The sequence below is a fragment of the Dreissena polymorpha genome, chromosome 6 (genome assembly GCF_020536995.1).
Source record: "Dreissena polymorpha isolate Duluth1 chromosome 6, UMN_Dpol_1.0, whole genome shotgun sequence".
NCBI lineage: Eukaryota > Metazoa > Mollusca > Bivalvia > Myida > Dreissenidae > Dreissena > Dreissena polymorpha.
The window spans coordinates 43,402,286-43,425,634 of NC_068360.1; the positions used below are offsets into that span (position 1 = coordinate 43,402,286).

The window sequence follows — 23,349 nt, forward strand, 5'->3', positions numbered from 1 at the left end:
TCACTAGGTCAAAGGTCAAGGTCACAGTGACTCAAAATGGTAAAATGGTTTCTGGATGATTACTCAAAAATGCTTACACCTAGGATCCTGAAAATTGATAGGTTCATTGATCGTGACTGGCAAATGACTGCTATCAATTTTCAGGTCACTAGGTCAAAGGTCAAGGTCACAATGACTTGAAACAGTAAAATGGTTTTCTGATGATAACTCAAGAATAATTAGGCCTAGGATCATGAAACTTCATAGGTACAGTGATCATGACTGGCAGATGACCCCTATTGATTTTCAGGTCACTAGGTCAAAGGTCAAGGTCACAATGACAAAAACATATTCACACAATGGCTGCCACTACAACTGACAGCCCATATGGGGGGCATGCATGTTTTACAAACAGCCCTTGTTTAAAACATAACCCTCCAAAGATTGTCCCTATTTTAACATAGGTATATCATTGTAAAATGTGCTTAGAATGGACCGGCTTTACTATTAAATATTTTTAAGTAACTAAGTAATATTGTAAACATAATTTTTCTAACAATATCATTGTCAAAATAGAACAATGCTCTCTCTGCCATTATCAAATTAAAATTAAACAAAAACAACAACTTTTAAATATTGATATAGGGCATTCAAACAGAGGACATATGGCAAAATAATACAAGGACATTTTTTCTTTGACCTAACATGTATTTTTAGATAAAACCAGCTTGTGACGAACATTTCTTAGACATTAAAATCCAAATTAAAAATAAATGGAGAGCAAGCAATTTTATATTTGGGATACACTTTCTTTCCATATTTTTAATATTCAATGTCATTTCATTTTAAGGGTTTTGCTGTTGCTCTTGTAAGTGGTAACTGACTATTTCATGTATAATGCTTTATTATTATTTTTCATAGGGTAGTCATTTTGGTTTGCTAGTATGCATTACATTCTTGATCATTTATATACAAGTAAATATAAAGATCTTTTCATATGGCTTATTGTGTTTTACATTTACAAATACATTTATTCATAATTCATAGAGCAGATTATAATAAGTATGGCTTTTAAGCTATGTTCATCTTCTTTTTACACTGAACTGAATTTAAACTGAAATTATTATAAAAAGTATATACAAAGAGAGAAAGAATTCAAAGTTGATCGAAACTATTTATGAGAATTGAAATTATACATTATATTGAACCAATGATAAGGCGTTTATCTACGAAAACAATAATTAATTGTAAAAATCAGCGTTTGTTTGGACTGAATTTAAAAAGAAAGGATGTTAAAGATATTAATGTTTATCTTTACATTAAACACATTCAAAGTTTTTACTTTTGGAATACTTGCAAGAATTGCAATCTCATCATTTGGCTATCACCCTCCTGGTTGAATTACTTCCCATCTGAACTCAAAACCATGTGGTTATTTCTGCAATAACCAACATTCAGTCGTACATTATTTGATACATCATCAATATTAACAAAACCGTGTTTCTAATCTCCACTAGCAACAATTTGAAGAGCTAGAATCACATCGTGAGTCGCTGATAGACAAATGTGACAGGGTTCAGGTTGGTTGGAAGCTCATGTAGATCATATAGATCTTGGCCCATATTTGCAAAGTATCGTAGAGAAATCTTAACTTAGGATTAAGTTTAGTTATCCAAAGTTTTCTTTTCTGCTTTCCAAAAGATACAATATTAATAATTTAAATGATATTTACAGCTATTTGTGTAATCATGTGAATGTGAAAGTGCCTTTACACAAACTTGCCAGGGGCTTATGGAATTCATATATTCAAGAAATTTCTTTGCATTTAATGAGTCAGAGCTTTGCAAATATGGGCCTCTGTTCAATAGCTTGCTTGTTTGGTTCAACTCTTAATGGTAATATATTTAAAGCATTAGCCCAAATCATAGACATTTCATAGGAACAGATAAAGTTAATCCAATAGCCAGACTCTATGTATTATGAATTTTCAGTAGTCTAATAAGCATTTCACCAGCCCAGGGCTGTCGGGCTTATAGTAAATGTGAAGACTGTTTGGTATTGTTTTATGTGGGTAAAAATAGTGTGTTTTTTTAATTAAGGACTTGCGCTGTCTCTCATTTTTGAAGAGTATTCATGAACACTATGCACCTACCCCTGTCATTGTGCCTGCCGCTGCAACCCATTACAGTTAAACACCTTGACAAGGGGTTCCTTCCCTTACCACCTATTACGCCTAACCCCAGGGGTGTGGTGGTCTAGCCCCTATCACAGTTAAAACCCCTTGATATGGGTCCTTCCCTTACCACCTATTATGCCTCACCCCAGGGGTGGTCTAGCCCCTTTCACAGTTACACCCCCTTGATATGGGGTTCCTGCCCTTACCACCTGTTACGCCTAACCCCAGGGGTGTGATGGTTTAGCTCCTATCACAGTTAAACTCCTTGATATGGGGTTCCTGCCCTTACAACCTATTACACCATATCACAGGGGTGTGATGGTCTAGCCCCTATCACAATTAAACCCCTTGATATGGGGTTCTTGCCCTTACCACCCATTACGCCTAACCACAGGGGTGTGGTGGTCTAGCCCCTATCACAGTTAAACCCCTTGATATGGGGTTCTTGCCCTTACCACCCATTACGCCTAACCACAGGGGTGTGGTGGTCTAGCCCCTATCACAGTTAAACCCCTTGATATGGGGTTCTTGCCCTTACCACCCATTACGCCTAACCCCAGGGGTGTGGTGGTCTAGCCCCTATCACAGTTAAACCCCTTGATATGGGGTTCTTGCCCTTACCACCCATTACGCCTAACCACAGGGGTGTGGTGGTCTAGCCCCTATCACAGTTAAACCCCTTGACATGGGGTTCCTGCCCTTACCACCCATTTCGCCTAACCACAGGGGTGTGGTGGTCTAGCCCCTATCCGTAACATGCCCTGGAGATTTATAAGTGATAAGTGCATAATGTTTGATTGAAAGCAATTCGTGACAGGCTAGAATTTGAGAGGCCAAATGAGTTCCACTCGCCTGGACGTGGACCAGTAGAATTGTGCCATTTGATCAACATATAATGAGATGGTCATATAGAATTTCTCAGTGAGAGGGTGTAGTCAAATATAATTGACCCAAAACAATAACTTTTGTCACATTTCTCTTTTTATATTTCTTAAATGGAGCAAATACAACAGAGTGTTTAATAATTTCAGTTGTTTTTCCATCATATTTACTGTCAAAATAGGATAATAACCAACTGAACAAGCAAGCTATTAATACGGTAGCTGATAGTATTTAGAAATTGTATTCCTTTATAGTAATTGCTTTTGGACAGGTACCTTTTAGATTTCCATAGGTTTTACATACATATTTATCCAGACTTAAGAAATTTTAGGGGGTCTGAAAAGGGGCAGGTGACCTTTTATGTGAAAAATCATCAGGTAATAAACTATGTACATTGTGATTTTTTTTGTACAGTTTCGACTAAAATAATGGTATTCAATCATCCATTTAGCATATGTATTCTATCAGTTATGTTCTTTATAAAAAGATAATTTGAAGTTAATATCATGTAATCCCAAATGCAACTCTAAAAAAATCATCAATACCGATTTGCTAACTTTACAGATGTTACCTTTTGTAAAATATGCATTCTTTCGGTGAACTGAAGGTCCCAAAATTTAATGTGACGTTACAAAGTCTTAATAATGTAGCATGATATTTTGTCAGACTTTTAGAGCACAGTTATTTGCCCTTGCTTATAGCTGACAAAGTGGCAGGGGTACAAAAGTACTAGTCACATTTGTAATAGAGCTCTAGTACTATAGTAGTAGGTAAAAATTCAGCATTCAGTGTTTTTTTTATGTCCCCCACCACTATAGTGGGGGACATATTGTTTTTGCCCTGTCTGTTGGTTGGTTGGTCTGTTGGTCTGTTGGTTGGTTTGCGCCAACTTTAACATTTGCAATAACTTTTGCAATATTGAAGATAGCAACTTGATATTTGGCATGCATATGTATCTCATGGAGCTGCACATTTTGAGTGGTGAAAGGTCAAGGTCATCCTTCAAGGTCAAAGGTCAGATATATGGGGACATAGTGTTTCACAAACACATTGCTTGTTGTCGTTCAGAATCTGGTCTGGTATTTGGCCCCATTCCCAATAAAAAAGTATTTGTTTTTCCAAAATGGGACCTCAACATTTTGTTTATCTCCCGTCCATCTATATAAACTAACCTTGGTAAATATAAAACTTAAAACACTTTAATTCTCAATTTTGAAACTTTTTTTAGAAAAACATAGACAACACTTATTTCCAAATTTTAGTCAAAGCGCCTCGAAATTTTCCAATCCAAAGGCCCCAGCCCCATTCCAAAAATGGTGAAAAACACTGGCATTGGAGCAACATTTCAACCAAATAAGTACAGAAATGCTAACCAGTTACCATGTACTTGAAATTTTTCTTTTTCTCTACCATATTATCTGTCTATAATGTCAATGTTATAGTATAACAAATACAGTTTCTATCTTTTAGTAATTCATTTTTTCCATATTTGTAATAATAATTGTAAATCTGTATAAAATAATGTTGATAGAGAACTATCTCAAGTCTTAATATTCAAGATTATTTTGCTATGAACTCTTTAATAATCATTAAAATCAAATTCTATATTTAATACTATTATTATACCCCAACAAACGAAGTTTAGGGGTGTATATAGGAGTGAGCTTGTCTGTCTGTCAGTCGGTCCGTATTAAGTGTCCGCTCTCTAATTCAAGTAGTTTTCATCCGAGCTTCACCAAACTTGGTCAGAAGTTGTATCTAGGTGATGTCTAGGTCAAGTTCGAATATGGGTCATGCTGGTTCGTAAACTAGGTCATGGGGTCACTTAGTGCGTTTTAAAGATTGAGCATGGTGTCTGCTCTCTAATTCAAGTAGTTTTCATCGAGCTTCACCAAACTTAGTTAGAAGTTGTATCTAGATGATGTTTAGGCCAAGTTTGAACATGGGTCATGGCAGGTAAAAAACTTGGTCACGGAGTCACTTACTGCGTTTTAAACATTGAGCATGGTGTCCGCTCTCTAATTCAAGTAGTTTTCATCCGATCTTCACCACACTTGGTCAGAAGTTGTATCTAGATGATGTGTAGGTCAAGTTCAAGGCCATGCTGGGTCAAAAACTAGGTCACGGGGTCACTTAGTGCGTTTTAGACATTAAGCATGGTGTCCGCTGTTTTTTGTGAAGACAACATGCAAAATATTCTGTGTCAATGCGGCATGTGGGGGTATTTGTCACATCTATGACAAAGCTCTAGTTTAGAAAGATGCAGTCATGTTTTGCTTGCTGCACCATGGAACACACTGTTTGCAAATTGCACTTGTAGATAGACAAAAAATGCTTGAAATTGTAGGCTGTTTCTAAAGAAATATTTGCGTTCACATGTGGATGGTTCTAAATATTGGATGCACTATTTTACTAATTACATGAGTCGTGTTCTGAGAAAAATGGGCATAATGCATGTGCGTAAAGTGTCGTCCCAGTCCGCACAGGCTAATCAGGGACGACACTTCGCTTTTATGGTATTTTTCATTTAAAGGAAGTCTCTTCTACACGAAAATCCAGTTAAGGCAGAAAGTGTCATCCCTGATTAGCCTGTGTGGACTGCACAGGCTAATCTGGGACAACACTTTACGCACATGCATTAAGCCCCGTTTTTTCAGAACGCGTCTCACATTGTATCTATACAGCTCTTACTGTTTTGACCAGTACATTAAAGTATTCCAATCAACATGAAACTATTCTTAAAAGTGTACAATATTTCCACCACTTCTTTCTACATGGGCAAATGATTTCAGTTAAGACATTAAGTATTTTGGAAAGTTTCTATGTAAAATTTAGCAAAATAACCAGCTCAATTTTTGTTACAATTCATTTTTTGAAGCAGCTTGAATTCTTTATTTTAGTTAAGCAATTGTATTTTCAGTTTTTGTATTCTTTTTTATTTACCATGAACGTCTCAAATTAATTCATAACCCAAAACTAGTAAGTTGATCTTTGATATGACAGAACCTAGAGAATTCACCCTTGTTTCTATCTGTTAACCCTTTTCCGCTCAAAAGCTAAGTGAAAGTGGCTATGTGCAACCAGCATAAAACCAGAACAGCCTGTTAGTAACTCACAGTCTGTTCAGGTTTTATGCTGTTTGCTGCTCATCTGTATATAAGGGTTGGAAATGAAGCCTTTGAAACTTTAATCTAGTAAGAAAGGTCTTAAATTAAATTTGATTTTCTAAAGGACTACAAATGCGTCAAAGTGCGTATCTGAGCAGTTAAGGGTTAATTGGTTGCTAGGCAACACTATCAGCACTGTTGTTTGTTTTGCGTTACCATAGCAACAAGCACAGACGTATCAGGCACAGTTAGATAGGCGGCGGGAGATTCTGGACAGCACAGAGTTGAGTTTGAACTCACAAATTGCACAGCTTGAGGCCAAGCTAAGCACCTCGACTGAGTCACTCCGCATTCAGGTATGCATGGATATGGGTGGTGAAGGGAAGGACTTTAGCCTGGCTCTGTGAAAACGGGACTTAATGAATGTGTGTCAAGTGTCCACACAGGCTTATCAGGGATGACACTACTATTACACTGGATTTTTGTTTAGAAGAGACTTCCTTTGGAATGAACAATACTATTAAAGAGGAAAGTGTTGTCCCTGATTAGCCTGTGCAGACAACACAGGCTTATCTGGAACGACACTTAATGCACATGCATCAAGCCCCATTTTCTCAGAATGAGGCTTATTTACAATAATGAAAGTCTGAATGATTGAATAAGTCCCTGACCTGTCTCTTTCCTTCTCTCTAGAAATCTGGATAATGCAATTTTTCAAAAAGTACTGACCATCGACTTTTGCTTGGATAGAGGTATTGTGTTTTAATTTGTTTGTTTGTACCTTTTATGCAGACCCAAGATTGCATATGGGGCTAATTGGGTCTAGGTCATTGTTACTAAAAGTAAAAAGGGTATCCGCTTGATCCCTTGCATTTGAATGGAGGTATTGTATTTTGTGCATATGAGTGTTAAATGAAGACCATGTTTTCAAAGTTTAGTAAATTCAACTACCCGTAAATAAATTTGTAAATTAAAAAACAATCCACTTTCCTGGCATGGTCATATTTCTTGTTGTAGTTTATAAATGTTCAGCTTTAAGGTCACACATACTACATTTCAACATCATATATGTCTTTGTGGTGATTATACTAGGTGACTTATGTACATGATACAATCAATTTGGTAGAATAGTGGAGCCTTTGGACCACTCTTGTTTTACAGAGTTTTGATAGCTCTGTTTTGAGGTTGGTAAATATTGCACTGAAATGCATGACAATGTTAAGTAAAGTTATGAGTGGAAGTTTAGTGCATGTTGTTAGTAGGTTTTTAGATTAAAAAAAACAACAGAGTCATGCATGTAACAGAGCAATGCATTTTAAAAAGTCATATATTTGTATTTTACAAAGTTAACTTACAGTATTCTACAGTGATGAGAGTGATAAAAAATGAAGTTATTTACAAAGTCATGTACTGATATGTTACAGAGCCATTAATGTTACATAGCAGTTATTGAAAAAGCCATGTGCTGGTTTATTAGAGAGCCAGAAGAAGCTTAGATATGTACAAACATGTCATACAATTGTTTGTTACCTGGGCCAGGAATGTTACAATGACAAGTTATTTACAAACAAATCATGCACTTTTATGTTACAGAGCTAATACTGGTATGTTTCAGAGCTCATACTGGTTTGTTACAAAGCTCATACTTGTTTGTTGCAGAGCTTGTACTGGTATGTTACAGAGTCATCATTTATACAAAGCCAAGTATTGGTATGTTACAGAGCTCAAAGGTTGAGAAATTGAAGCAGTCACTAGAGGAGGCCATGAATGCACACAAGAAGGCGATGGACGACAATGAGAGACTGCTCAGTGACCTCAAAAAGGCCACAACGTCAATCAGAGTAGGTTTTGTGGGAGCCTGGTTCTGGGAAAACTGGGCTTAACGCATGTGCCCTAAGTGTCATCCCAGAATAGCCTGCGCAGTCCACACAGGCTCATCAGGAAAGACACTTTCAGCGTTAATGGAATTTGTTGTTTAAATCTAGTCTAGTCTGAAAGCGTCGTCCCATATAAGCCTGTGCGGACTGTGCATGCTTATCTGGGACAACAATTTACATACATGCATGAAGTCATCTTTTTCCCGGAGAAGGCACTGTGTAATGAACTTATCTTTTCATTATACCTGTCATTAAATAAATAACACCCTATCTGATAAATATTTGAGTATTTCAACAGTTTAAATGTATGCAGCAAGCACGGGGGGAAAGGGATTGTTTGTTTATTGTTCTTTTCTAACATTCGAAATGAAGACGGAACAAAAGTAGCAATGGTGGGAAATAAAGAATATCCTGGATATTATTAGATAATTAAATGCTACGTCATGCTTCCTGGACATTGTTGCGCTATTGATTACATGTAACTGCTGCAAAGAATACTTGCAGTTGGTAATTGCTCAGTCAGCTGAGAAAAACAATGTCTAATAATAATAAGAGTTAATGGTGGACTGTAACCCAGTGTGAGCAGAGGGCCAGAGAATCCTTTATCTACACTTATAGAATTGTTTATACTGTATATAAAGATTATATCAACGGATACTATCAGCTGATAGGAGTACATATTGTGATACAACTAGTGGCTGTGTGACTGTACTGAGTAACTTGCAGTACTTAGGTTTTATGCAGTTTGCTGCTCATCAGTGTCTTAGGGTTGGAAATGAATTTAGCAAGAAAGGTCTTAAATTAATTGTAACTTTCTAAGGGACAGCAAATGCGTAAAAATACGTATCTAACTGGTAAAAGGTTAAACTACTGCTATGAAAACTAAACTATTATAATTACAGTAACCAATGTTGTTTTTTTTGCACATTTTTTGACAGGGCACACATTTTTTTAGGAATAACAACATCAGTTATGTTGGGGAGCAGTATTAACTTTACAATTTAAGTATGTGTTATGCATGGTATGACTAAAAAACAATCCTACTGTAAGCGACACAACCATCAATCATTAACACTTAAGTTTGTTAATAGAAACTGGAGGAGCTGAACACGGAACTGCAGGCGGAGTTACGCGCCCGCGACAACTTCCTACAGATGTCGGAGGAGGACAGCAAACAACATGAGAAGGACCTGGCCATACTGAAGGCACAGATAGAGGAGAAAGATGCCATCATCAAGTGAGTATAAGGACCTGGCCATACTGAAGGCACAGATTGAGGAGAAAGATGCCATCATCAAGTGAGTATAAGGACCTGGCCATACTGAAGGCACAGATTGAGGAGAAAGATGCCATCATCAAGTGAGTATAAGGACCTGGCCATACTGAAGGCACAGATTGAGGAGAAAGATGCCATCATCAAGTGAGTATAAGGACCTGGCCATACTCAAGGCACAGATTAAGGAGAAAGATGCCATCATCAAGTGAGTATAAGGACCTGGCCATACTGAAGGCACAGATTGAGGAGAAAGATGCCATCATCAAGTGAGTGTCTCGCAGGGGTAGAAAGCGTACAAAATATACGTCTCAGGGAACATGTGGTTTGATATATGTGCGTCTAGTACAAGATTAGCCTGTGCAGTCAACACAGGCTAATCAGGCAGGGCACTTTCCACCTAAACTGAAACTTTGCTAAGTAGAGACTTACTTTAATTAAGCACAAACATTGAGACTAGTTTAACCCAGAGTGAGGCTCATATAGTTAGTGTCCGCTTAAACCACCAACCATACACATTCTTGCTGCATAAGATCTTATTTGAAGATCTTATTAGCTTTGAAGTATTAAAGCAGATGTTGAATAGAGATTCCGCAAAATTCTGTCATCAAGCATCTTTTATGAAGTGGGAAACGACTTGTGTTTTGTAGTGTATTGAAAAAAAAGAGTTAATAAAAAGCATTTGTTCAACTTACCTACCTACCGTGTTTTTTTTGGAGATTTTATTTGAAACTTTTGTGTCTTCCTATGCCTGCTTCTGTACTCAGCAGGGCTTACTCTGCCATGTGGGAAATAAACAATTGGCTACAATTTAACTATGGTTCCATCAGGAAAATTCTGGTACATTTTTTTCTTCACAAGAACTTCCAACATAAACAAAATGAGCAGTTTTTTTCTCCATATTACAGCTAACTTGGCTAAGGAATATTTGCCAATGGTAGGATTGCTATTAAAGGTTAAAACCCTTTTTTGTATCTTCTGAATGTATCACATTCAAGAGTCATACTCTATCATTGTTGTACTGAAAATGGTATCATGTTTGTGGACATATGTGTCTTGTTCTGAGAAAATTGGGCTTAATGCATGTGCGTAAAGTGTTGTCCCAGATTAGCCTGTGCAGTCCACACAGGCTAATCTGGGACGACACTTTCCGCTTAAACTAGATTTTCTGTAAAAAGGGACTTCCTTTAAACAAAAAATACCATTAAAGCGGAAAGTGTCGGCCCTGATTAGCCTGTGCAGACTGCACAGGCTAATCTGGGACAACACTTTACGCACATGCATTAAGCCCAATTTTCTCAGAACAAGACACATATGAAGTGCTAAACTTGTGACATAGAGGCTTCTGGCTGTTAGATATATTCATGAAAAATTTGAATATATATATTTGTAAAGGTTACATTTCTGTCTGTTTTGTGTTAACATACAGCTACCATTTTATTTTCATTTTAATAGTTAAACTGGCTCTATCACTAAACTTAATGAAACTTGATCAATGTGATTGTTTTTGTTGGCTATCATTACTTCTTATAAAGCAAACATTTTATATTTGGAAGTAAATACTGAACACTGTTATATGGTTACCGATGGTCTATTTCAGAAAACTTGGTGATACACGCTCACAATGTGAAGATGAAACCATACAAGTGCTGAGGAAGACGGTCTCAGAAGTAGAGGACCAAGCCAGGTACATGTCCCCTTGATAACACAAGTACAATAATGGAGCAGCGCTCTTACAAAACCAGGCTTAGCACATGAATGTGAAGTATTGTCCTAGATTAGCCTGTTCAGTCCACACAGGCTACGCCTAAACTGGATTTTTGTTTTGATGATACTTTTTGTAAAAGAAAAATTTAATAAAAGTGTAAAGTTTCAGGCATGATAAGCCTGGAATGACTTTACGCACATGCATTTAGACCAGTTTTCCCAGAACGAGGCTCACATAACTCTTATTCCCCCCCTTAAAGACGTGGGGTAAAGTGCTTTTCACTTGTTCATTGATGGCTTACTTGGCTCACTTGGTCAGTTGGATTCTTCGTTCGTTGATCATGAAAAATGATGTAACGGTTATTGGATGAACAAAAACAGACCCCTGTTTATGTAAGGGTCCATAGGTCAAATGTAAAGGTCACAAAGGCTTGTATTGATATTTGTTCTCCAAGATATCTGGAGAATGCTTAAAAGCAATCATGCAAATTGATATGATGGTATCTTTGGTTGAAAGGAAAACTCCAGGTCAAAGGTCAAAGTCACATGGATTTCTGACATGAAAATTGTTTCAGCCCAATATATTGAGCTTGCTTTCACCTATTATGGTCTCTACTGGTATGCTCACTTTTTGTTTGGAAAGGAACAAGCCTTTAAATTTTGTGGTCATCCACTTAAAGGTCAATGTTTCAAAAACTCTGTGAAGTGCAAATAGGTGTAATTTTCCATACACTTTTTTATAGGCCTGTTTAAAACAGGACATATTATAAGATCACCCTTGGTGGGCGGCGTCCACAGCAGTGTTCGCTCTCTAATTCAAGACAATATCTAGGTCAAGTTCGAATATGGGTCATGCGGGGTCAAAATCTAGGTCACAAGGTCATTTAGTGCATTTCAAGCATTTAGCATGGCTCTCTAATTGAAGTAGATTTTATCCGATCTTCACCAAATTTGGTCAGAAGTTTTGTCTAGATGATGTCTAGGTCAAGTTCAAATATTGGTCATGCTGGGTCAAAAAATAGGTCACAAGGTCACTTAGAGCATTTCAAGCATTTCGCATGGTGTCCCCTCTCTAATTGAAGTAGTTTTCATCCGGTCTTTACCAAATTTGGTCAGACGTTGTGTCAAGATGATATCTAGGTCAAGTTAAAATATTGGTAATGTCGGTTAAACAAATAGGTCACTAGGTCACTGAGTGCATTTCAAGCATTTAGCATGGTGTCCGCTCTCAAATTGTAGTAGTTTTCATTCGATCTTCACCAAATTTGGTCAGAAGTTGTGTCTAGATGATATCTAGGTCAAGTTCAAATATGGGTCATGCCGGGTCAAAAAATAGGCCACAAGGTCACTTAGTGCATTTAAAACAATTACCATTGTGTCTTTTACCCTAGTCCATTAGTTGTAATATCATGCTACACTTGTTTCACCGGTTTTCGTTTGTGCTTTCAACGATTTTGAGGAAATTGACAGTTGGCATTTTATTTACGGGTAGTCCAAAACCTTCAAACGGGCGTATCTTGTGACAGTTTGGCACTCTTGTTTTACACAGGATAAGTCGTCGAAGTGAGGAGCTGCTGAAACAAGAAAACCAGCAGTTGCAGGAGGAACTGGGACTCAAGAGAGAGGACTGTGACAGCCTGGACCGAAAACTAGAAAATAAGGTAGATCGCGTAAATATTTTTGAGCCGGGGTCTGGAAAAACAGGGCTTAATGCGTGTATGTGAAGTGATGTCCCAGATTAGCCTGTGCAGTCCTCAGAGGCATATCAGGGACAATGCTTTCCCCTTTAAGGATTTTTGTTGTTGGAAGGTTGTCTCTTTTAAACAACAATCAAGTCAAGGCCGAAAGTGACGTCCCTGATAAGCCTGTGCTAATCTTGAAGGCTAATCAGGGACGACACTTTAGGCACATGAATTTAGCCCTGTTTTCCTAAAGCGCATCTTATATATTTACATGTTTACAGCAAGTTTTTATGCCCCCTAAGGAGAGCATATAGTGATTGCACTGTCCGTCTGTCTGTCCGTCTGTCTGTCAGTCACACTTTGAAAAAAAATGCTCATAACTTCTTTGTTGCTTCAGATGTAACCTTCATATTTGGCATGCATGTGTATATGGACAAGGCCTTTCCATACCCCAACACATTTTGACCCTTTTGACCTTGACCTTGAACTTAGGGTCCGCGTTTAGGTTTCTAAATCTGCGTTGAGGTTTCGAAAATTGCACATAACTTTTATGTCGCTTCAGATGTAATCTTCATATTTGGTATGCATGTGTATATGGACAAGGCCTTTCCATACGCACAAAAATTTTGACCCCTTTCACCTTTACCTTGAACTTAGGGTCCGGGTTCAGGTTTCGAAGTAGGTTTTGCAAATTTGTTCTGTTATTTAGCTGTCTTACATAACTATCAAAGCGTTTTTCGGGGGCCTATGTCATCCTATGGAGACAGCTCTTGTTTGTATTTACAATGCATTCCATGTTGACTTACCCCATTTGTTAGAAGTTTTCATTGTAAGAATAACCAGATATTTGCTTTCACATGTGTAGTTATTCCTTTCATAATTTTTCCCCTCTTTCGACTCTTAACCGCTATAGTAGACTTACCACTCATATATATGCCCAGCAGTAATATGTATGTGCCCCAACATGATAAGCTGAGCAAAGCTGTATATAGAAATGTTTTGAAGCTTTTTTTGAAGTGTATTAAATCTAAATATTTCCATTGAATTATTGATGTGATGTAGCCCAAACAAGTCACTAAAAGACAACAACCTGTACTGAGACAATTGTGTGTTGCAATCAATGATTATAATGTAAGTTGTAAAATTGTCCATTTGTGGCTTTTTTCATAGTAAAATATTCAAATTCAAAAGTTAATAGATATGGTACTTCTTGTTGTTCCTTCCTGTAAGAGAATGTATGAAATAATGCATGTATATTATTTTATTATTAATTAGGTTTTTTCAATGACGGAAAAAAATGCATTGATTGTCAAAGATATTTGGTACACTCTCTTTTAGCATATATTTAAAGACATCTCCAAGCTGGTAATTATATAGTTCTTGTCTTTGTATCATGCTTCATGACGTAGAGTTGTGTTCATGGGTACAACATTTATCAATAGAATAAAACCTCATCAATCTGTATTGCATGCTTTTTACTCTCAAGGGGCGGTATAAAAACCCATTCAAGTAACTTGTAGTCGTCACATGTCTAATGTTTGCCATGACATTGTCATCAGTTATTTGCCTAATAATTAATAATACTTGTTAAATAACCATCTGCAGGTTACGAACATTACGTATTTATCCACTGGTATGATATGGACATTGAGCGCATGTAAAATTCTAAATCTACTGGTGTGACACCCCCAGGATCAACTTTTTGTTATCAAAATTTACCAAATTATTCAGAATTTGTATAATTTTGAATATTTTGTTGGATTCTAAACAGAAAAATCTTAGGCCAAATGGAAAATTCCTATGCCAAATTTGCTCATTTGCAGCCATAAGTGAATTTGTAAAATGGCAGAGTAAGTTCTGGCTGACAGTATTTTTACAAGTTGATAATAGTTTTCTTGCCCTTTCTTGTAGAATTGAGGTTTAAGATGATGAATGTGAAACAGCTACCACTTGAACTAACTTGATTTTGCATATGAGCAGTGCTCTGTGAAAAGGGGGTTTAATGCATGAGCGAAAAGTGTCTTCCAAGATTAGCCTGTGCAGTCTGCACAGGCTTATCAGGGACAACACTTTTCATTTTTGTGATATTTTTTTGTTTGAAGAAGTCTCTTCTTAGTGAAAATGCAATTAAGGCGGACTAAACAGGCTTATCTCGGACAACACTTTACGCATATGCATTAAACTCCCTTTTCACAGCGCGCGGCCCATATCCTAGTAGCTGAGTGGTTGATGGATTAATAATGTATTTTACATCTAGTTGGGAAAAATAGGTTGATTTGTGCCTGATTTTAATTTTTAATTTCCTGTATATACATTACATATTTAAAGTTTTTCCTTTTATGCAAAAGCATGATGCTTATCAATAAAACGTTGTCACTGTTTCAATGCACATTTTAAAGCTTGGTGATTCTTAGCTATGGGTTTATGTATTCATTAACTGAGACTAGTTAATTATCAAGAAGTACTGTGTTCAAAAGAACATTTATTATACTGCTTGTTTTCTAATAATCAGAAACAACATCTGTTCGGTTATACTATACTCTGGCACTGTTACTAAACTGTGCATGCTGTATTGTGCTTCAACACCACTCTTTTGTTATGTGGAAAGCAGTTAACGTTTGTCAGGTTTTACTCTGCCTTGGAGAACACATCCCTGTAATTCTACCATTCGATTTTTTCTGGTGTTATTTACCATATTTCTGTATGTGTAACAAAAGTTATGAAATCATGCACAGATTAATATTGATCTATCTATACGGGGGACTGGCATTTAAGTTAGGAATACAAGTATACAAGTACATGCATTATTTCAAAATTTTCATTGATTCATTCGAAATTATATGGTTTTGTGTAACTTTCAGTGGAAGCTTATAAACCATTGTTTTTAACATAGCTGCTTTATTGTTTTTTTTGTTTTGCTTTTTTTTTTGAAAACAAAATAATGTAACAAACGTTTTAAACAAAATAAATAATAACACAATGTTTCATTGTATTATTTTATTGTTAGCTTGATTTCAAGTATGTTTGTTTGAAGGAGCAGTACAAACATTGAATTTGAGCCACTTTCAAATACCAGTACATGTGCATATATCATAGCAACTGACTACTCAATATGTCTGTAGACCACATCTGTTTCCTTTTCATAAGCCCAATAGATTTTTTTCTGATTTTCATAAAACTTTACAAAAATCATGTTTAAGGTTGAATGAGCATAGTCAAATTCCATTAAAGCAGAAAATTGTGTTCCTGATAATCCTGCGGGGACTGCACAGACAAATTTGGGATGACACTTAATGCACATGTAGTTTCCGTTTTCAGAAGGCTGACATCGAGAGGTTGGAGGCGGAGTTGGGCTTGATGAAGAGGCAGCTGTCAGACGCCCAGGAGATGATTGCCTCCCTTGGGGGAAAACATGACGCTGAGCTCTCCGGGATGAGGGAACACCTGGCTAAGGTAACCAGGGCTCAAAAACAGAGTCAGATGTGTGTGTTTAAAAGAACACAATCTTACTTGATATCTTCTGAGTCAGATGTGTCTTTTTTACAAATCAATCTTAAATGTATAAAAAGAACAACAACAAAAAATAACAAAAACAAAACCAACTAAATAACATCAATAAAGCACAAAAATGAACCAAAGCCAGAACAATGATAAAAGAAACATTGTCAAAGTTTTGTGCTGTTATGTGTAAAGTCTAAGAAAGACTTAGTGAATACCTGCTTTATATATGTGTGATTTGTCCACCCTTTGTCAATGTCCCGAGAATACAGTGAAATTGTCATTTTTGGTCAATTAAGCCCATTGCATTTTGCATATGTTTAAATCAACTGGTAGTTTGTTCAGGTAACATTTGAGCTGAAAACTATAATTCAACCTGTTATTTGTTCAGGTAACATTTGATCTGCACACCAACAGCAGCCACCTGACCAGCGTAAGTGAGAAGGCGAGGTCGATGGAGGAGCAGATAGTGAGCTCTAGGGATGAGATCAAGATGAAAGACTCTGAACTTAAGGTACGCAGGAACTTTACCCCTCCCCACACAGAAGCAATGTGACAATGGCAATATCCAATCAGCATAAAATCAGAACAGCCTGCAAGTAAATGTTCACAGTCTGTTAAGGTTTTATGCTGTTTGCTGCTTATTAGTATCATAGGGTTGGAAATGAAGCCTTTAAAATGCGTATCTGAGTGGCAACGGGTTAACAAAACGATCAAGTTAGGCCCTCAATATCTGCAGGTGGCTAACGCGCAGGTGGAAGGTCTAAGGCTGGAGAACAGGCACCTGCGGCAGACGATCATCAACCAGACCCAGAAAACCCTCGACCAATCAGAGACTGAGAATCAACTCCGGGAGCGGGAGCAGCAGTATCGTGATAAGATAAAGTCCCTTGAGGTAACCTGCCACTTAGCAACCAAGGCCTTGTTGCTCAAAACTTTAACATTCAGTTAATCTAACAGCAGTAATTTTTATGCCTCGGATGGAATGATCGGGGTTTATTGTTTATGGCCTGTCTGTCTGTCATTCATTCATTTATGCATTGTGTGTGTCCCAAAATTTTAACCTTGGTCATAACTTTTGAAGATAGCAACTTGATATTTTGCATGCATGTGTATCTCATGGAGCTGCACATTTTGAGTGGTGAAAGGTCAAGGTCATCCTTCATGGTCAAAGGTCTAATATATGGCTTTAAAAAAAAGTGGCGCAATAGGGGGCATTGTGTTTCTGACAAACACATCTCTTGTTTAATCAAGTTCTTCAGTGTTAACCCTTTAATATATTTGTTACTCTACAACAAATTTGTATGCTTGAATAAGTTGCATATGTTTGCTTTTAGCATTGCTTTTAAAATTAATTTTATTTGGGCCTGAGGTTAACTGTTACCTTGATAGGCTGTTAAAGTTTTGAACAACAGGGCCCAGCTTTGTTTGAAGCGGTCATGCAGTATATCTTCGTTAATCAATACATGTTAAGTTTACATGAATATTAAATATAAATGATTGTACAGTATATTGTCATCTGTTCCTTGGTGAATGTTTTCATTGACATTCACATGAAGTATATAAATACAGAAAGATTTGTTGGATCATGTTAGAACCAAACTTTTTCCCATGGTATCATGGACTAATATTAAATCTTTGTTTTATTGATTAATGACTATGGCTAAATCTTGTGGTTGAAATGAAATTGTATTACGCTGACAAATAATGAGAAATAGAACATTATTACGGAAACACGCACCATTTAGAATATGTACAATTTAATCCTTTCGGCTGAGAAGCAAAGTGAAATGGCTATATGCAGCCAGCATAATACAAATCAGCCTGCAAGTTTCTCGCAGTCTGTTCCGGTGTCATGCTGTTTTTGTTGCTTGCCAGTATCAAATGGTTGAACATGAAACCTTTAAAAGTTTAATCTTGTAAGAAAGGTCTTCACTTTCATTGATTTCCTAAGGGAGTACAAACATGTCAAAAAGCTTATCTTAGAAGGAAAGGATTAAGTGACCTGCGAACTTTAGGACTGTCTTATCCATTGGAATATCCTTTTTATGATCTTCTAGAAGGAGAACGTGAGCCTTAAGGATGAGTTGAACGTTTTACGTCAAGACTTGACGGCCATGGAGGACCGCTATGACGACACGCTACAGAGGACCATACATGAGGCTGAGATGTCCCATGCAGAGGAGATGGCCAGGGAACAGAGGTGAGATACCAGTATATCAGGGGTGAGATACCAGCATATCAGGGGTGAGATACCAGTGTATCAGGAGTGTGAGATCAGTATATCAGGGGAGAGATACAAGTATACCAGGGGTGAGATACCAGTATATCAGGGGCGGAAGATCAGTATATCAGGGTGAGATACCATAATATCTGGTTGAGATACCATTATATCAGGGTGAGATACCAGTATATCAGGGGTGTGATACCGGTATATCAGGGGTGGGAGATCAGTATATCAGGGGTGAGATACCAGTTTATCAAAAATAAGATACCAGTATATCAGAGGTGAGATAACAGTATATCAAGGTTGAGATACCAGTATATCGGGGTTGAGCTAACAGTTTATCAGGGTTAAATAGATCAGTATATCAGGGTGAGATACCATTATACCAGGGTGAGATACCAGATTATCAGAGATGAGATACCAGTATATCAGAGGTGAGATAACAGTATATCACGGTCCAGATACCAGTATATCAGGGGTGAGATGACAATATATCAGGGTGAGATACCAGTATATCAGGGGTGAGATACCAGTATATCAAGGGTGAAATAACAGTATATCAGGGGGGAAATAAGATTATATAAGGGGTGGTATACCAGTATATCAGGGGTGAGATACCAGTATATCACGGTCGAGATACCAGTATATCAGGGGTGAGATAACAATATATCAGGGTAAGATACCAGTATATCTGGGTGAGATACCAGTATATCAGGAGTGAGATAACAGTATATCAGGTATGAGATACCAGTATATTTGGAGTAAGATACCAGTATTTCAGGGGTGAGATACCGGTCAACTTTACATATAGGCCGCAAAGTCCCATTTTCTCAGATCCCAACTCAATTACAAATCACATTACAGGCGTCTACAGGACATAGAGGAGGATGCAGATCGTCGCGTTAACATGCTTCAGGACCGCCTCGACTCGACCATCAACCGCTACGAGGAACAGCTACAGTTGCTACGGAGACAGAAGGCTCGCCTAGAGGACGACCTTGACCAAGAAAGGAGAGCCGGCTGTAAGTCTTGACTTCTTATAAATTCATTTTAGCCTTGCTCTGGGAAAACGGGGCTTAATGCATGCCCGTAGGCTTATTAGGTATGATACTTTGAATCTAGACTGGATTTTCGTTGAGTAGTGACATCTTTTTTAACAAAAAAAATCAATAAAAGTAATAAGTTCTGTCCCTGATTAGCCTGTATGACACTTTACAAACATGCATTGTTACGGAGACAGAAGGCGCCTTTGAGGATGACTTTGACCAGGACAAGAGAGACGGCTGTGAGTGGGGACTTAATGACGCTCAACTTTTATGGATCTATTTAACCTTAACCTTTTAAATACGTATTTTGAAACTTACGTAGTCCATTAGAAATTAAAGTTAATTAAAGACCTGTCTTACTAGATTAAAATTTCCAAGGCTGTAAACAGCATAAAACCTGAATAGACTGATTCTGTTCTGGTTTAATGCTGTTTGTACATAGCCATTTCCACTTTTCACTTTGCTTCTGAGTGGGAAAAGGTTAAAATGCATTTCATCTTTTTCTAATCATATTGGTCTACTTGCACAGGTGTAAAATATTACCTTAGACAAGCTCAGACCTTTTTCTGGCCACTTTGGAAAAAAAAGCAATTTCATTTTCAGGATTGGGAATCTCTTCGCACAACAAGTCCACTGATTTGGGAAAACTTAATTCAATATTATATTTCAAATAATAAGAACAACATCATATACATTATAGACTTTAATAGTTATATACTTTGTAAGATGTAATTGATATAAAATTGAAATAGAATAATAATTAGACATCTTTAAATAAAACAATGGCATTTTTTTTTCAAAATTGGATTTTTTTTACTAATTTGCTTTGGAATGGGTCCGTTTAACGGACCCATAGATACAGCTGAAAATGGCCTTTAGCCTGTGCAGTAAGATTCTTGCAGGAAGACACTGTTTGCTTTTATGTTTTTTTTACTGTTTTTGGAGAAATTCTCTTTGAAACATTAATCTTCTGTAGGCAAAAGTGCTGTCATGGATTAGAATCTACAATGGTTTATCCAAAACATCACATTATACACATGCAACTAGCTTTAACGTGTCTAAGATGAAGTGCCCAATGAGGTTGCTTTTGAAATGAGGCAAGATGATGTTTAAAGACTTTAATAATAAGATGTAATCAGTTGTCATGATGTTAAGCAAATTGAGGTCATTATACTGACAGACAATCAATGAATTAACATTTTCATACAAGAATTTCTCCAAAACAAAAAAGTGATTTCATTGGAGAAAAATTTAGGTGGTAAATAGATACAATGAACAAATGGAAGTTCTCATTCAATCATTAGAAACTTTGACAAACTTAATTTATTAAATTAAAATGTAAACAAATTTTTACTTTCGTTTTTAGTTGTAAATATGTTCTTTTTGTAATTATTTTGGGCATTTAACCATTAAAAGTAGAATTGATTAAAAGAATAACTTTTGCCTTGTTCGAAGAGAAGTTAAATCCAAAAAAAATATAAATAGCATCAATCTAAATTCGATATCAGCATGTGTTGAAGTATGGTGTCTGACTATATATTAGCCATGACTAACTTCGGTAAACGGAGAGTAATATGTCAGCTCATTGCAATTAAAAGGTCAAAATAAACTATTTGTTTGATAGCAAATTCTTTCAAGGACCAGTCTTTGTTCATTTTACATAACTTAAATACGATTAATGGTAAAATCACAGAAAACATTAAGCAATTGAAACAAAATTAAGCGCAAGTTTATTGATGTCATTTCGGATGAGTTTTCTCATTATGAGGCTTGCCGAATTAGCACCAACAGTCTCAGAACACGCCACATATATCAATATCTCGAAAACTAGCAATGATAGAGACCTAATTTTTTTTGCATTTTGTTTCTAAAAGAAAGTGGAAATAAAATATTTAAAAACCTGAAAATGTGATTTTTGAACCATAATACCCATTTTCCCAGCCACTGCCACATATCTCATCATCATCACTTACTTCATCATCCCTATTATCATCTTTTTAACCATTGTCATCATATTTGCTGTCATGTTCTAAAACTACAAGCATTTAATATGAACCCCGCTGGAAAACAGAGTTGAATGCATGTGCGCAAAGTGTCATCTCAGATTAGCCTGTGCAGTCAAGGATGACACTTTGCTTTTGTGGACATTTTCTCTTAGGGAAAATCCAGTTGAAATGAACAGTGTCATCCCTAGTTAGCCAGTATTCCCTGAACAGGTTAATCTGGGATGACCCTTCATGCACAGGGCGGGGCTAATATATATTTCATAACAATCAAAGGTATGGCAGATATAAGATTCCTTGTGCACATTGTATATTTCAGCTTCTTTCCATCGAGGTGACATCGTGTTGGAAGAGGGTGAGGAGGGGGTGCTCTATGTCAACGATGACATGTCTCTTACAGGGTCAGACAGCTTGCTCGACATGCCCGTTGATGTAAGTCTCTATTTGGGCGCTAAAAACATTAACTAGTAGCCAAAATGCATGTAATTCAGAATGTATTCTCAGAAAGTATGAAAGTCTTCTTTATTTAGAAATAATAAAAAAAAATTGTGTAACCAATTTGAGAATTTAGAAGTCAATTTAAGGTTTCAGTAGCCATTTGCTATTTTGGCAATTGGTCAGTGCTGGATTAGCATCATGGAGGCCCATAGGCCATACATTTTTTGGGAACCACGCCTCAGCCCCTAGTCAGCCATATGCCTACAACAAGGCCAGTGCCCTGTTGATTTCATGTGGTTACATTAGCCTACCATGCCAATACGACATTATAATTATTATATTAAGATTTTAATAAAAAACATTACATACTTCTCTTATTATTCCCCGTTTCTGCTCATATTTCATTAATTGATAACCTTATATTTCCATAAGCGTTCTCTGTTTTGGCACATATTTCCATAAGCGTTCTCTGTTTTGGCACATATTCCCATAAGCGTTCTCTGTTTTGGCACATATTTCCATAACGTTCTCTGTCTTGGCACATATTTCCTTAATTGTTCTCAGCATTGGCTCATATTTCCATAATCATTCTCAGCATTAGCTCATATTTCCATAATCATTCTCAGCATTGGCTCATATTTCCATAATCATTCTCAGCATTGGCTCATATTTCCATAATCATTCTCAGCATTGGCTCATATTTCTTAAATTGTTGTCTGTTTTGGCCTAGATTTACATCAATAGTCTCTGTTTATGCATGTACTTCTTTTATTGTTCCCCATTTTCGCCCATATTTTAGTAATCGTTCACTTTTTTTGCACATATTTTCATAAGGGTTCTCTGTCAAGGTAATTCTCTCTGTGGTACGACCTCTATTTTGGCATATATTTAAGCAATTGGTATCAGAGATTTTTATGCTTTCCCAAAATTTTTTGGGGGGGAGCATATAGTCGTCTGTCTGTGCGTGTGTCCGTCCGTGTGTCCGTCCGTCCGTGCACAATTTTTGTCCGGGCTATATCTCAGCAATTAATGAACGGAATTCAATTAAACTTTATGGGAAGCTTCACTACCAAGAGGAGATGTGCATATTATCAGCCGGAACTGGTCGGATGATTTTTCACAGAGTTATGGCCCTTTGGAATATTTCATTAACTGTACATATAGTGCAATTATTGTCCGGGCTATTTCTATTCAACTAATGATCGGAATTCAATGAAACTTTATGGGAAGCTTCACTACCAAGAGGACATTTGCATATTATCAGCGGGTTCTAGTCAGATGATTTTTCACAGAGTTATTGCCCTTTGAAATTTTTAAGTTGCTAAATCATCCATCGTATTATTTTGACCAAAGTTATGCCCCTCAAGACGTTTCCTTTTATCTGAATATATAGTGCAATATTGTGACAAAAAAAACCTTTGGGGAGCATCACCCGTCTCTGACGGTTTCGTGTT

The 23,349-nt window shown here is 36.9% G+C and overlaps 1 protein-coding gene across 5 annotated transcripts in view; it reads left to right on the plus strand.

The window, feature by feature from the left end:
- The window catches only part of LOC127834417 (centrosomal protein of 63 kDa-like), a 39,121-nt gene that overhangs the window by 11,551 nt on the left and 4,221 nt on the right, over nucleotides 1-23,349 (plus strand). For 3 of the 5 annotated variants that reach the window (XM_052360243.1, XM_052360238.1, XM_052360241.1), the window contains exons 7-19: nucleotides 1,497-1,559; nucleotides 6,366-6,500; nucleotides 7,866-7,985; nucleotides 9,113-9,258; nucleotides 10,895-10,981; nucleotides 12,551-12,662; nucleotides 14,022-14,048; nucleotides 16,002-16,136; nucleotides 16,573-16,695; nucleotides 16,921-17,076; nucleotides 18,242-18,384; nucleotides 19,273-19,430; nucleotides 21,777-21,889. In XM_052360243.1, the coding sequence (XP_052216203.1) occupies nucleotides 1,497-1,559; nucleotides 6,366-6,500; nucleotides 7,866-7,985; nucleotides 9,113-9,258; nucleotides 10,895-10,981; nucleotides 12,551-12,662; nucleotides 14,022-14,048; nucleotides 16,002-16,136; nucleotides 16,573-16,695; nucleotides 16,921-17,076; nucleotides 18,242-18,384; nucleotides 19,273-19,430; nucleotides 21,777-21,889 (1,518 nt within the window). The remainder of the gene's footprint in view (nucleotides 1-1,496; nucleotides 1,560-6,365; nucleotides 6,501-7,865; nucleotides 7,986-9,112; nucleotides 9,259-10,894; nucleotides 10,982-12,550; nucleotides 12,663-14,021; nucleotides 14,049-16,001; nucleotides 16,137-16,572; nucleotides 16,696-16,920; nucleotides 17,077-18,241; nucleotides 18,385-19,272; nucleotides 19,431-21,776; nucleotides 21,890-23,349) is intronic. The other 2 variants (XM_052360239.1, XM_052360242.1) reach the window with 2 other exon arrangements.